Source organism: Crocodylus porosus, unplaced genomic scaffold (genome assembly GCF_001723895.1).
Source record: "Crocodylus porosus isolate Cpor-Errol unplaced genomic scaffold, CroPor_comp1, whole genome shotgun sequence".
NCBI lineage: Eukaryota > Metazoa > Chordata > Crocodylia > Crocodylidae > Crocodylus > Crocodylus porosus.
The window spans coordinates 15447438-15463741 of NW_017728932.1; the positions used below are offsets into that span (position 1 = coordinate 15447438).

At 46.0% G+C, this 16304-nt stretch overlaps 1 protein-coding gene across 3 annotated transcripts in view; it reads right to left on the minus strand.

The window, feature by feature from the left end:
* Window positions 1-16304, minus strand: part of VPS53 (VPS53, GARP complex subunit) — a 75187-nt gene that overhangs the window by 17860 nt on the left and 41023 nt on the right. For all 3 annotated transcript variants that reach the window (XM_019545722.1, XM_019545721.1, XM_019545723.1), the window contains exons 13-18: window positions 15994-16088; window positions 11556-11798; window positions 9655-9802; window positions 8466-8548; window positions 4607-4685; window positions 776-924 (exon numbers count right to left, since the gene is read on the minus strand). In XM_019545722.1, the coding sequence (XP_019401267.1) occupies window positions 776-924; window positions 4607-4685; window positions 8466-8548; window positions 9655-9802; window positions 11556-11798; window positions 15994-16088 (797 nt within the window). The remainder of the gene's footprint in view (window positions 1-775; window positions 925-4606; window positions 4686-8465; window positions 8549-9654; window positions 9803-11555; window positions 11799-15993; window positions 16089-16304) is intronic.

The window sequence follows — 16304 nt, forward strand, 5'->3', positions numbered from 1 at the left end:
GATCTTGTGGCCTGTTATAAACTAGTCAGGGGGATCAGCAGGCATCAGGGGAGTCCCTGTTCCCCTGAGCACCGCCAGGAGTGACCAGGAATAACGGTCACAAGCTGGCGGAGGGTAGGTTCAGGCTAGATATCAGGAGGTGCGACTTCACGGTCAGGGCGGCTAGGATCTGGAACCACCTTCCAAGAGAAGTGGTGCAGGCTCCTACCTTGGGGTTTTTTAAGAGGAGATTAGATGAACACCTTGCTGGGGTCATTTGACCCCAGTACTCTTCCCTGCCATGGCAGGGGGTCGGACTAGGTGATCTACTCAGGTCCCTTCCGACCCTAGAAACTATGAAACTATAACTATGCTGAGTTATTTTCTTAAATGCTTAAATGCAGTCTGTCAGTCTCTCCTATATCAGGACTCCCCATTCACCCACATAGGACTGATTTTCCTATGAATGCCAAAACAAGAACCTTCATTACTTAGCAAGTGGTTCTCCAGTGTTCATCAAAAAGGTTTATAGGGTGGTCAAGGCATGTGAGAAGGAACCTATGAAAGCAAATGACTAAGGCATATGTGTTTCAGTAGGAAACTCAAGATGAGGAAGGGAAGCATCTTTCAATCTCATGACAACTCCCTCACACTCCTCCCAGACTCGTGGAGGGCTTGACTCAGGAAGCCAAGGGCCACTGATGTGAAGTGCTAGAAGGCAAGTATGTCACGACATACGAGCCGGTTAATGGGACCTGGAACGCCTAGAGAATGCCAAGGTAGGACAGGGACTTACTTTGCAAATTTAATACAGAACTGGGTGAAGTATTTTCTTGTGGATGCCAGGTTGTCACGGATGATGGGGACATTCTGCTTAATGTGAAGAATAACTGAAGTGACGTAGGGACTCTGGTCACCAACATGTTCCACGTTCTGCCACTGCATCTGCAGGAGGAGGACAAACCAAAGGGTGCTTGAACTCACCAGGCTTTAAACCATAAGGAAACACAAAGCACACTGCAGTAAGTGCCCACACTTGCACACCCACCCTTTGGAGATCTATAGAGTCCACCAAGAATTGCTCTCCAAGCAAGGCTGCCTTCTTTGTCAGCCCATAATGAAACCCTCAAAGCAGTCCAGCTTTTCCTCACAAAACTGCACATCTGCTTTATCTCAAAAGCACAGACTCCCTGGAATGAGAAGGTGTGAAGCAACAGAGCCCCTAGACTGACCCCACTGTATCCCAATACAGAGTTGAGGTGGTCGTGTGAGCCGTGGGTGGAGGCACACATGTAGAGTATAAGGACTAAACAGCTTCCAGCATGCACGAAGGGTGTAGAGAACCCTGCTGGAAAATTTCTTGTTGGCAGCTCCAGGTTGCCTCAGAGGAAGCCTCCCCAAAAGTCCTGATCACAGAGTTGTCATTTGAGACAATAACTGTGCAGTGTTTACCCAATTCTTACCTACAAATCTGCTTAATTCTGTAATGCTTCTACTTTTAATCTTACTAAAGGCGCTTTGGTCCAAGCAGCTTTCCAGATTCAGCTCCATCCAAGTGATGTGCAGCACAGATGACTTAATGGGCGAATAAAGCCAAAGTCTGTAAGTCCCCAGAGTCTAACAGCAGTCTGCACATTGCCCATAGCAAGCTGAGGTGTCAAATCGAAGAGAAACATAGCAGGGCAGGCAGGCAGGACGTTCTTCTACGTACCCGTTTACCTCTTACTTTACCAACCTTGCACTGGACCAACTGAAGAGTAACTGGATTGTTCTGAGCAACTACTCACAGCAATCAGTGCACCCAGACAAATATCCCTAGTCCCTTGCTTGCCAAGCACACTTTCACATATTCCCAACCATGCCTCCTCTCCCAATGGGAATTTGACATGAATAAGCTGTGGGGAAGTTCAGAGTGCAACCAGAATCAGCAGGCGGGTGCAACTCAGTGGACAGAGAAACCCTTATGCCTATTTCTTACAGCCAATCTTACAAATATGTATATTAAAAATAGCCCTTCCTGTCTATGGGCGTGCTCCAACAAAACAAACAGTAGCTGCGAGCAAAGCTGTAGTGTACACAGACTGAAAAGCTATCCAAGAAACATGAACCTAACTCTCCTGGAAAATCTTGGTTCCTGTCATTTTAAATGTACTTGTCAGGAATCAGATGGTTTCCCCCACTCCCCTTTGCGTTTGTTGTGGGACGTCTCCAGAGAGCATTTGCCTGGTGCCCAAACAGCTGCAGAGGTAGGAGAACCAACATGACAACCGCACGGCCACCATTTGCATGACGTGGGGCAGGCGCTTCACAGTCCCACCAAGGGCTGCTTCCTCCTGCAGAAGTCCCAGAGCCACTACTGGCCAGTACAGGTCTGCCAGACGATCTGATCCCTCCATGCCACGCCAGCTCTGCTCTAGGAGTGCTGCAGAAGTGGCATGCATTGCATCTTCCAAACCTGCCATGGGACCCTCCTTCCGAGAGTGCATACATCTCAAAGGCCCTCCAGCATCTCTCTGAACAACCGCACTGACGAGTCAGGCCACAGCCAGGGGGTGTTCCTCCCGTGGACCTGCGGTCATACCGAACACATACATTTCCTGCCCCTAAGCAGTGTGGAGAACTGACACAGCCACAAGCAATGGATCAGGTAAAATAGTTTCCACTCTGGGGGTCATGAAAGATGAGGCAGTCTGCAGAGTGCTAGGACCCTTTGGATATGCTCCCATGCATCCTAGCACCCCACATAAGTACCAGCAAACACAATGTGGACGCAGAGCCTGGCACACACTAGGGAACAATGTGGACAGGGAAAGGCAGTTCTCCTGCCTCAAGCTTGCAGGCTGTATGTACAGTGCTCTACTTATAATTCTGTTTAAGACTGTAGGGCCAGGCAAAGGACAACCTAAAACAGAAGCAGTGCCCCACGACAGCCAAGCACCTATGTGTGGTAACTGTTTAGAGGCAAGCAAAGACAGATTCACAGATGTTCTGGGCTGGAAGGGACCTTGTGAGATCTTCAGGTCCAACCCCTCTGCTCTGAGCAGGAAAAACTGCTGGGGTCGAATAACCGCAGCAAGGTGGGCGTCCACACAATACCAAGCTCCACATTTTGTAAGGTGGAGTCCAGTCTTTATTTAACACAGGCCACAAATAAGAATAGTACAAAGTTAGCAAACCTGGCCACCATTTCCACCTGAAACTTCCCTTCACATTATTTTCTGTGCAAAAATCAATTTGTGCCATAAAGCAAATGAGTGAGACTTCACAACTGATCTCCGTATCTACCAAAATCTTTCCCATGAGAGCAAAGTTACATTTCAAACTTAACACAACCGCAGAGCATTCAATCCTGCAAAACGCTGAGGAGTGAAGGAAATGTGAAAGATCTGAACAAAAGGCAACCTCAGATAAAGCAGTGTCCTTATGAGACATACTCATACAACAGGAAAATTAGACTGGGTACACATGCATGTTCTTCACCCTGACAAGGGAGACTGAAATGCGACTTTTCCAAACATTCCAACATGAAAAAATGTTGGCCATTTGATTTTTGGCTGGAGGAGCAATACAGAGGTCTTGGCAAAGTAAAAAAAAAAACAAAACCAACAAAAAAACCCACCTTCCACCAAAATCCAGGCTTTTCAGAACTCCAGTAAAAGTTGAGTCACAGCAACTAAGTCTGGTGGCAAAGGTGGAAGGCTAGGGCAAATGAAAAGTATTTATTTAGCTAATTTCAGAGCACTTAGCTTGTTTATATCTGCTGGTTCCCATTCACATGGATTTCATTTTGCTGGTGCTCCACGACAAAAATAAATGGCCTACCAGCTGCTGTTTTGAGCCCTATTGTTATGCTACGGTATAAAGAGCCAGACCAGAGAGAGCTGAACAGACTGGCTGGGGAGAAAGAAGAATCTAAGGAACTGACAGGGAATATAAGCAACACCTGAAGTGCTACGCCCCTCCCCTGGTGTTATTTTACTGGAAAAATCCTCTTTCCATTTGGGAAACGGACAAATTCTATTACCAGCTGGAGTCCAACTCAAGTATTAGCTGGGAGTGGAGGCTAGTTGCAGCTGGAATACATCATAAACCAGAATGCTATTAAAACTCATGGCAGCTAGGAAATGTGTTTATCCTACAAAATGAAGGCATATGTTAATATTTCTAATTTAAAAAAAAAAGTTCAATCTTATTCTGTTGCCCTTACCTCTGTCTAAAGCAATCTGGGTTTTCACGCTACGGTGGGTAGAGGCACACATTTCCCCAGATGTACAAAAGATAACAATGCAACAGCCACATCCTAAAGGACTGTTGAATGGGAGGGAACTTTACCTTCTGCCTTTCTCTTCATGACTGTGTCTCTCCAAGAGCATCGGAGAAATGAGAGGGCTCAACCCCAGAGTGCCCTTGTGAACAATTAATTGGCCACCCGCTAGCAACTGGGATCAGAAAAGGTTTGGTAGGACTCTCTAACCTGGCTGTCTTTAATGCTACAGAGGATGCTGCTTGAAGAACCAAAGCGCACTCTCCAGAAGAGGTGAAGGAAAATCAGGAATGAACTCAAGCCATTAAAAGTGAGAAAGAACCACAAACCATGGGTCACTGCTCCCTCTTCTACAAAACCTACCTTGCTCATAGCAGTAAGCGCCGGGTCGCAGGCTGCATCCAAGTCTTGCACCAACAGCTGTATGCTGTTTGAGATCACACTGCAAAAATAAATCAAGCACAGGCATTACCAGAGAACTCAGCAAATCTGTGCCAAAACCAGTTTCTTGACTATGAGAAGAGGAGAAGCTACGTTTGCACAGGGCTAGGAAGAGAGGCCCAGCTAGAACGTTTGCTTCATGGCAGCCACAACCTCCTGCCTGACACCAGCAAAAGCGATGGCAGGGATCAGTCATGTGCTGTGCAAGTTATATCAGTAACCACAGCAACTAAGCCACTCTGCACTGAGCAAGAGGATGAGCCCCTGAATCGTGAAGGCTGTTTGTGCTTTTGTCTCAAAGTTAATTAAGGCTCTTGGAAATTCCAATTTCCTTTCCGAGGCACAGCTCTAAGCAGTGCCCTTTCCTGGGCCTGTACCCTCCCCTGCTGTGTTTTTCGTGCACTAACCACAGAAGCCTACAGGAAGGCTTTTAAAATGCTGCATCCCTTCATTTGCAGAAGTTTTAATATCTCAGATATTACAGTCTGTCTTCCATTAAGCGGGGCAAAGGCAGGCGGCTTATTTATTTCACATCTAGAACTGCATCCCTCCCTTGCTCTAGTCCCTCCAGACACCTCCCAAGTTACAGAATATTACTAAACTGTGATTCCTCCCCGCAACCTTGCACATGCAAAAAAACTCATGTTACTGAGAACCCTGTTAGATCCCACCACATAAAACCAATGCTCCTACCCCTAAAACAATAGTAAAAGAACACCGGATGTTTGTTTTCTGGATTGCAGCTCAACTTCAAGGGCACAGGGCCCAACACGACCCTAGAGACTGCTTTCGAAGAGCACACAGGCAACTTGACATTCAACAAAATAAAGGTAGGTTTCCACTTCAGAACTAGCCTTATGTCTTCCAAGAACACCAGGGTTAGAGGCCTGCGATGCTTAGTTCCCTCCGATTGTATCTTGCTGCGAGTCCTTCTAACAGCTCTGGCACAGCCATCCTCGACAAGGACAAGGGAGCCCTTGCCCAGCCACCAATTCACTCCTCCCACCAATGCCCTGGCAGGCTGTCAAGTCTCTGACGTAGAGCTCTGCACACAGGTGGGCAGAAGCGGTGCCCTAACAAGAAGCCTTGCTCCTGCCCAACACGGCATTTGTTTTTCACAAGTCACCTTGACAGCCAAGCCTGCCAGAAACATACAGAAAATTTATACTACCAGAGAGGAGGCTGTGGCTGCCTTTACATAAATGATGCAGCGTTTGCACTGAAATTTAAACGCTTGTGACTGTAATCATTTGGCTGGCATGTCTCTCTGCCAAGGAGCCAGCACAGCAGGCTTTGCTCCCTCAGGGAACTCCGCACACTGAAGCAGTGCCAAGAGAGCTAAGCAGAGATAACACGGCTGACCTCGCCCTGCTGGAGCGCTGTCAAGTACCTACCCATTAGCAAGAAGTAGGAAAGTGCTGTGGTTTAGCACCAAACTGACACAGGACAAGCTGACTAGAAGGTGAGCAGCTCCAAGACGAGCTCCTACACATTAGGGATACGTACGCGTAGAGCTCTGTCACCTTGTGTGGAGCCTGGCCAGCAGCGAGACAGTGCGAGATGGCAACTGGTACACTCATCTCACTTTCTAAACTGAGTGGGGACCTGTTTCCAGAGACAGCAGGATCGCAGGCAATCACAGTGTCACTGATATCAGGGCACTAGTGTTGTGTGACAGGTGCACACAAAAGCCCCAGTCAGAACAGGACCTTGCGGTACTAGGTGCTGTACAAATACACAAGCAGACAGCTGATCTCTGCCCCAAAGAGCCTGCAACACTGCTTTATCAACTGCAAACAAACCCCAGGGAGAAAGGCAAATAGCCTCTCAATTGGACAGATGAGGAAGCTGATGCCCAGGACAAGACGACTAGGCTTTCCAAAGGAACCAGAGACGTTTGACACAGAACACCCGCTCACCCCGGGACAAGTCGGACTCGATGGAGGGCAGGGGGTCGGACTCAATGACCTATTGAGGTCCCTTCCGACCCTAACATCTGCAAATCTATGAAAGTCCTTCAGGCTTCTCGAGAAGTCCCCAGAGGACCTGCCCTCGGTCACACAGCTGACTGGCAGCAGAAGCACACATTCAAACTACACTGTAATGTTTCTTCCAAGTCTGCTCCAGAAGGGACTGTCCCCTTGCTGCTATTCCCTGACTGTCGTGCACGGCCATTCTAGTGACAGCACCACTCATGAGTGGGGATGAAAACCTCTCTCAGGTCTCTGCAATGTTTTCTTTCTGTTGGTTTTTTTTTATTTCCTTGTGCAACTTCAAAGGGAAGGGTTAAAAAAAAAAAGCTTCTCTACCCAATTACACTTGTATGTTAGCAGCAACTCCTTTTTTTTTTGCTGCTCTGCACAGCTAGACGTCAAATTCCAACAGAAGAAACACATTCGTCATATAAATGGAAAGCGCCAAAACAGCAAAAAAGAGCTTTATAGTTATCCTGTAATGAGAGCTTCCCACCTCTGCTAGCGGTATGCAGGATTTCTCAGGTTCTGTGAAACGAAAAGTCACAACATCCACTGACAGGATTTTGGGTAAAGTGCTACTTTGGAACCCAACGGGAGGCAATTAAAAATGTATCCTTATTACCAGGCAAATTAGCCTCCAAGGTCTAGTTTTAAAGTCATCCTAAGTGGCAAATGTGCAAACTGTACATAAAAGCAGCTTCCCAAACCTCATCTCATTAGCTGAATAGAATGAGCTGCCTTGTGAGGAAGCCACAGTGGAAGCTGCATGATGATGTATAAAATGGTAGGTTTATAACTGAAAGGTCATGAGAGAACGCAGAACTCGCCCTCCACTCCTCCAGCTCAGGACAATTTTACCATGCAACAGAACAGCACATATAGCCCCAGGGACTCACTCTGCTCAGAAAGCAGCAGTGCAGGGGAAGGGGGCTGGTTCATGTCTGAAGGAACTGGACTTAAAAGACCTGGATTAGGATTTGGCTGGCACCCTGCCATCAGGGCAAGAGAGGAGCTGCAGAAGGGAAAGCCTTCCAGAAACCTGGCACACACTGGCTATCACTACTAAAACCCAGCTCCTAGGAGTGGGGAAGAGAGCCAGGAAGACAGGAACAGTGCACTCTTTAATTAAAAAGTGTGCATTCAGAGGAAGGGCAGTCAAGAGACCAAAGCGAGAGTGTCAGGAGAGCTGGGCTCTGTTCCTGCCTTTGCCAAGAACTTTTTCTGACATTGGACAAGGCAAGAAATCATCATGTGCTTATGTTCCCTCATCTCAAAAATGGGGAGAACACTGTACTGACAGGCTAAATTCTTCAGTGGTTAGAGAAAACTTGTAGATCATCCAATGAAAGGTAATACTGGAGGTAAGGAAAGTCATCCTAATGCACAATTGCCATTTGCCCAGTTACATTCAAAGGTAAACCATCTTTCCATGCTATGCAAAAGAGGCCTTGAGTGTATTAACAACTCTGCTGGTTAACACTGGGAAATGACAGCAGGAAAGGCAATGTACTAAAACAGCTCTCCTGAAAGGAAACCGCAACCTCAGAGAGCTGCCAAGATGCAAATGATACAGTGATACAAGCCCACTCTTTCCTCTCCTCTCTCCAGGGTTCTCGATCCTTTGACTAGAATGACTGGGAGCACTCATAGCGATGGCAGCACCCTGCTTCACTAGCCTAGCCCTGGGCAACCTGGCATTCCTAGTCAACCAGTTCACCTGACAGACCTGGCCTGGAGCAACGTCGCTGAACTCACTGGCCCTGGTGTTAGATAGCACTATGGAAAGATGTGTGTGCAAGACGTACATGCTGAAGGTGTCCATCTCTCCCGTCAGGTTGATCCTTTCCATGAGACTTGCATCCACCTTTTCTTTGAGCTTTTCTTCAAGCTGTCAAAGAGCAAAAGAAGTAACAAGCAGAGATCAGATTTCTACTTCAATTCATAACCCCAACCTTAAGCGCTGGGGAAAGTCAGCTTCTGACATCAGGAAGTGCACCTACACTATTTCTTCTCACACTGCAACTTGTCCAAGATCTGTTTAGTGGGAAGTGGCATCAGGAATGGAAATCTCCTCTCTGCCGCATGCTCTAGACACCACGGTTTCCTGGGATAACAACTGATGGCATGTGTCCTCAAAGCAGTTAACCTCCAAGGTTGCACATGCCAGCGTTTCAGGCTCAGGACACAAATCTATCATGACAACGTAGCAAGAATCTAACAACTTAAGACAGATCCCTGCCACACCAATGAAGGTGCATTACAGGCCCCTGTCTGCATCTGACCTGCAGAAAACATGCACGTTATGAGCCTTTGCAAGAGTACATGGGCTCTTTCACTCTGTATTGCAGTGCATGCTGTGACTTAGAGATCCCTAGTTCACCCCCCCAGCACTAGCTAGATAATGACTGTCAAAGATGCATCTACTGACCTAGGGACTTCTCAGAGCACTGTTACCGTAGAAATCACAGTAAAGGCACAAGCCCAATGGGGAGCATTTTAAGAGACCTTGCATCCACCTTGCCTTGAAACTCTGCCATTAAACCAACTCCTAGATCTACACTAACTTATTTTTAACCCTTTTTTCCCCCTACTTGAAAAAATTTGGTTAATAAGCCTGGAGAGATAATGGAAAGAGACTGATTATCTTCCTCCCTCTTGGACTAAAGCAAACTACATAGAGAGCACAAAAGGATGCTCTTTGGAAGTGAGGCAGCAATTAGGGTTCAACGTACAACGCTGTTCTGACCCGCTAGGATAACAAAAGCGAGAACTTTCCTTTAACTAACTTACAGTCTCTAATTAATGCAGCATTATGCAGAGCAGGGTACTGCTATGTACATTTCAGCACTTTTTTCAATCCATAGCAACCTTTAATGTGAGACTCAATTAGCTTGTCCTGCTGCTAAGGGCAACACACCTCCTCTCCTTTGTGACTGTGCCTTGCCACCGGGTAGGTGAGACACCGTATTAGAAGGGTGGCAGAGGGCAGCTCACCTGTTGGGTTGTGGCCAGACAGTACTCTGCCGTGCTCAGGATGCTGCAGATCAGGCAGAGCTCTTCCAAAGTGAACTTTGCTACTTCCGAGCCCTCCTTCTCTTTCAGCAGACTTGTGATGGTCAGCCCACCACTGCTGCTGGTTGTTCTGGGGAAAGACGGACACACACACACATCGACAAAAGCTCTGGTTTTCTTAGATTTTAACCCAGAAGGAACCATTATGATCATTTCATACATCTTCCCATGACATCCCAAAGCTTCAGCTGATTAGACCTCAACCAGATCTAACATTCGCTTCCAGGCTAACTTACCCTGATTGTCAGCTGCTTGAACAGTTACAGAAAGCTCTCGTTAACCATTCATTACACAACTAAGTTATATTTGGTATCTGATAACTAAACAAACTTGCCATATATCTGAGACTGCAGAATTCATTTCAAATACCATGATAATTACAAGGACAACAAAAATGATTTCTGGGGATTATCTCCTGTACTTCCTATTCATTTGGTGACAAACAGCAGTTAATCAAAGAATCAGAACAGTCGAGAGACAGGAAATTCCCCAACTATTTCGAACCTCTATCATCCAAATCCTTTTAAAAAATAGGGCAGCAATATTTATTTTGGACAGCAGAAATAGAGCACAAAAAAAATCATATGTTCAAAGAATGTGACTGAGATCCGATGGAGGCGCACTCAATTCATCTCTCTGCTGCTCTAAATGCAACTCCCACAACCACACATGAAAGACTGTGCTGGTTTCAGCAAATGATCACTTTGCCATCCCCAGATTTATTTACAAAGAACCTCCAAATACCAGTCACAAATATCAGTTACCTGTAGCTAGCACTGATGACTTCCCATTGAAAATTTTACTTGTGTTTTTACTAGTGTATACCCTAAAGATACTGATTTCAGTGGATTTACATGTGTGTAATAATCACGGATCCTTGTTTTCTCCAATTTAAAAAAATCCCAAATTTTCAGACAAAAAATAACTCCAAATCCACATTTTTCCATGATTAAAATAAACCACCACTAATACATAGATGTATATATAGTGTTTCATTTTACTCATGGAAAAATGTGAATTTGGGGTTACTATTTTTTAATCTGAAAATTGGGGATTTTATTAAATTGGAGAAAACCAGGATCCCTGGTAATAATACACTTCACATATCTCATATACAAATGCACACACCCAGCTAAAGCAGTTCTAGCCGAGAGACTTTGGAAATCTAGAGAAACTGCCTTCACTACCAGTTGTTACAGGAACGTCACTGTCTCAGCTTCCTGGCCCTGATTTACAGGATGGAAAGTACACGATTCTCTTCCTGCTTTGCACAGAAGCCAAAACAGAGGGTGGTATTTGGCTTTCTGTGTTGAGACACCCAGTTTGAGGGTGGCCTGATCCTCTTCCACCACTCAGCCCTGTATTTTGGGTCAACATAGACAAAGTCAGTGGAGAACATCATCCACTCTCTTTGGTAGTCTTTTGCCTTCTCGCCTGAATACCTGCTTGGTCTTCTACCTGCTTCACACCATGCAGGGCAGGGGAGAGCAGGGGCCTAAGTCTGTCCCTGCAATAGGTGTGCACGTGCAATCCCGAAAAATCAGATTGCGCATACTTTCCTGGGATTTTCAAAAGAGCTGCAGGACCTGCTGCAGAGGAAACGGAAACTGGCTCCTGTGAAAATGGCAGCCCCTATTTTCAACTTGCTGCCATGCTGTTTCTCAGAATGGTGCTTGCATCTAGAGGAGGGATCTTCCCAACTTACACCATGGCTCTGGGGCTCCTTTCAAACTAAAACGGCAGTTCTTGTGTTTGCCAAATTCTCTAAACACCATTTCCAGGCTCTGCAGACCATGCCCAGCCTCTGGGCTGCTAACACTTACTTGGGCAGATTTCCTGAGAGAATTTTCCAGGCGTATTCCCGGAGGTACTTCTGAAAGATGGTGGTCAGTGCAATCATAGGCTCGCCTGTGCTGAGCTGCGAACACTGCACCATGCACTTCTTGTAATAAACAAACAGGTCAGCACAGCTGGGCAGGACAGCTCCCCCCTCATCCACATTGGGCTTGGGAGGACCCTGAGCCTTGAAGTCAGCCACAAACCTGTCAATCAGCTCACTGAGATTTCTACAGCAAGAAAAATGGAGAGAAATATTTTAATGTCGGTGGAAAAAAAAAACAGGATAGAGAGATGCTTAAAACCAGCTGCCCTGCCTTGTGAAACCAATACAACCAATTCACATCCCAAGCAGCCCCACGCCCCAGACTTTGCAGCAAAGCCTGTAAAATAACGAAGAATGGGGCGATGAGTTATGACCTTTTGTACTCAGAATTTTAATGGCAGCATCAATCTGTTCTCCAGTCACGTATAAAAATCTTATAAACCCTGCCAGGTCCAAGCACATTCAATGCAAGCGCATAAAGCCCATGCTCAAGTTTCATTCCTGGCACTGGCTGAAGCCAGTCATATCAGGCAGCTCGGAAACAGGCCTTTTAAAGGGCGTGCTCACGATCACCCCCCATTTGCTGTCTGGGTGGCTCCATTCAGTTACCACAAACATTCACATGCCCTTTAAAGTAGCTTTTATTAAAAGGCAACAAGGAAGATAAATCCCTGAGTGTCCAACTTACCCAAGCTCTTTTTAACTCCTGAATCTCTCCTGTAAGCAGGAACAGTGCTCTCTCCTGCCTCCTTCAGCTTGTTGAGCACTACAGTTAACCTGACACTTGCTTCTTGCAATAACTAGACAAGAATGTGGGTGCTTCAACATTGAAGGAGTTCACGCTCGACCTGCCTCACCTTTGGAGGAACAGCTGATGAGCTTGGCAAAAGACCAAGGCCATCACAGCAGAATCAACCCAAGTCTCTTAATGAAAGGTTCCCTGTGGCTGGTCCCTTCAGGGACACCACTGCCAAGTTTGACACTAACGTAATAGGCTCTGTCCTTTGAGAGCGGATAGGTTTATTGGTCTCCATAGGTGACAAGTGAAGCTGCAGCTGGTTGCTTCCATTGATGCCAACAATATTTTCACATTGGCTTCAGTAGCACTAGGTTCAAACACTGTGCTACCATCAACAGCAATGGGATGTGCTTTTATGCCCATCCAAACATTCTGGTGCTTTTCTGATGGACTTTACAAGCTTCAACCAGGCTAGTTCAGCTCTCCAACTAGCCACACTCCCACAGGAGTTTGTTTAGTTGATTTTTTTCACTGGAGATACTTTCCCTGGCCCTCCTGTCTGGCCAGGAGAAGACTGGAGCCAAGCCAGTGTAAACCAATGCATGGCAGGAAAGCAGAGGTATGTGGCTCTGTTTCAGTGGATGGTAAGCAACCCAGAAGGACTGCCCAAAGTGGGACAGACAGGCTCTGGGTCTGAATGAGCCAGGCAGTGGAGACCATTCTTTGCAGCAGCTGTAGCTTGGAACTCAGCAACGTTATAGCAACTGACTGAGAACAAGGGGGCACCCTGCTTGAAGCACGGGGCTGGTCTCACAGGAGCACGATGCAGCAGACAGGAAAGGTTATTCTCTGCCATTGGACAGTGAACTGCAAGGAAAGCATGGGAGAGAGGGAAAAGGAAGCTCTCTTTCTCAGATCCTGCAAATAAGACTGCTGCAAATTCCAAGCAGAGCAGACTGGACATCTTTGTTTCAGAATGCAAACAAGAGGCCTCTCCAGCCATGGCACGTGTCAGAGCCAGAGAGAGAAAATGAGAGGAAATCACCCAGGCTGCAGTTTTACTGCATGTCTCAAATCCCTTCTTTGCCACGCTCAACCTTCTCATTATGCTCCCCTTCCCATTTCTTGCAGTTCTTGTGCTTCCTTCTGGGTCTCAGACAGCACACTGTTAACACAACTCCTTATAGCACTGTTGTGATATGCTCTTCAGCTGAACAATGGCCGAACAAATAGCTAGCGCTTCATTTTTCACTGAGGATCAGGAGGCTGGGGACTAGGTTATCAACCCACGATGAAACCTGAATAAAGGAACACACTGCTAAACTGACCGGGCTGTTCGATAACCTGGATTGCTGGCATCATCTTGGTACAAAGGACTAAAAGCACAGAGGTATCCTGGTCTGTTTTAAGAAGGACACCAGCAAGTGAGCTTTAAACCCCTAGCTCAAGTGACCCCAGACTCAAATCACTAATGATGCACTGCAATTCTCAAGGCAATATAAGTGTGTGAGTGGATGTCGGAGCATTAAGAAATGCCGGCTGTAAACAGCTACTAAATCTTGACTCTAACTATATCAGACCTGCTGCTCTGCTCCAGTACAGATTTGTGCAGTTCAAAATTGACGCGTGGTGCAAAAGAACCAGGCACTTCCGTCCCTGAGAGACTGACGTGCAAGCTGCTTGACTGTTAAGAAACTTGATATACATGCTGTAACCAGGTTTGGAAAAAAGAAAGGAACCTTTTAAGTCTTTCTTTCAGGTGTCTCCCATTAAACTGCTACAGATTTCGGCACTGCATCTCTTTAAAATTGGTATGGAAACAATTTTCCAGCAGAAAAAGGGCCCAGCTGCTTTTTGCTGTGAACTGAGGCAGCAATAAACAAACTTCTGTCATGCCAGCCTCTCTATTCGTGGCCCAAAAACACAACTAATTGTCTAAGTAACATCCCATACTCGGATAGCAATCACAGATCCCACAAAAGTTCAGTCAAAGCGGAAAAAGTTGCACAGAAAAGAAATTTTTTTTTTTGATAATGTTGCCGTTTTTCTTTGAAATTCCTACTGGTGCCCGTGGCTATAAAGCTTACGGAAAACATCTTGGGGCTTTGCTGAAGAAAAAGGAAAAAGAGTAACACTGAGAGAAACAGGAGCAGGACAGGGTAGAATCACCAAGAACGGGGACAAAAATGGCCCATGGTCTGGAGGAGAAAGGCACTTAAACTGTCTTGGTGTTAAGTTTGCTAAGGAGATAAAAAATATCAATTTTTCTTTGTTCTGCTGTATCAGCAGAATCTGCTCCTTGAAGGAAAGATCTGGGGAGAAAGCGGGAGGCAGTTAACTACAGAAGATTTACAGGACGTAGAAAGCCTGCCCTGAGACTGGCAACCCAACATCTCAGCCTAACTGAGATGCCAAGAGCTTTCACCGAGTTCAAATCCACTCATTGTGCTATCTCATACTGTGGTGTCCCTGGTGCCCAGTAAGCCTTAAAACTGTTGGCTGATCACATGATACAAGTCCCTCCTCCTCATTACACACTATTAAGTTGTATTAAATGAAGATAAGCTATTTGAAATGCTTTTCTATCATTTTGTCAGATCCCCCGAACGCATCTGGATCATCTGTGGGAGAGAGGTGGCTATGAGACCACCCCTGATGATGGTGTCAACTCTATGAAAAGGTTTCAGAGATCCAAGGACAGTGTCATATCTTTCACTGAAAGTTTCTCTGAACATCTTGTGATGAATCAGAAAAGAAGAGGCTGCTTAAAAGCATATGAGGATGCTCACATACCTAACAATTGCATGAGCTAGGAGCAGTGGAAACCTACTTTAATTCAGCCCCTTTCATATGAGGATCTCAAAGAACTTTATATAATACCTAACATCTCAAAACACTCTGTAAGAACATATGCTTTACAGAGGAATAAATCACTACATGGCGAGGGTCAGTGGCTTGCAGAACAGTAAGAAGCAATACTCTTTGTGCAGGATGAGAGATGAAGGATGCAGCCAAGGCAATTCTATGCTGTTAGTGCTCTGGGTCTTCATTGCTCATTTTGCTGAGGAAAAGGCTTTGCCCAGGAAGTCAGCAGGCATCAGTCCTCCAAGTCTTTGTGACCACAGATTTCATAGTCCAGCCACAGCAGAGCATTCAGACTCCACCAGCTGCTCTGGTAACCTGGCAGAATCCTGCGCACCGTTCACGAAATGAATGACAGCACAGATTGCAGCCGTTCATCTATGCAAACGAGGAAGCATACACTGAAGAAATGACTGGACTCCGCATGCAGTGTGTTTGGTAGGTATATCCAGAATGGGACTTATGGCATCTGCAGGCCACATTCCTTTGCCAGATTGCAACCTATATTATAGGCTTTGATGCCCAGCTTCCCTAAATCGACTCTTTATATATATGCACTAAGAAGCATTTATTAAAAGCAGAGGCTCCAGAATTGGGAAGCTAAACTTTGCCCTTAAACCCACTAAGGTCTTCTGGATGCCCACTGCTGCATACTGTATACTTTCTAAGAGATGGAGTGACATAACTGTTGAAGACTAATGCAAGAAAAGCAGCATTAGAAAACCTGCCATCATACACAGTCAAAAAAAAAAAAAAAAAGGCCATGCGCACTACTTACTTGTCCTGGGACTCAATATAGACGTACAGGTGAGGTTCAAAGCACTTGGAAATGATGCCGTGAAATGGGTTGTCTGGGACCTTTGGCTTCTTTGGCTGCAGAAAAACCATTTAGAGCGATGATTTCAAATGCGAGATCAAACACTTACAGAAAACAGCACAGAAGGACCTGTGTTTAGGAACCTTGTGGTAATACTAATAACCAGCAATATCCAACTTGTCACAAACTGGCAAACTTCCAGTTGCGCTTTGGCAGTTCATTTGTTTGACAAAGGAGTGTCTCTAATAATGCACATGCCCTGCTTTTGGACC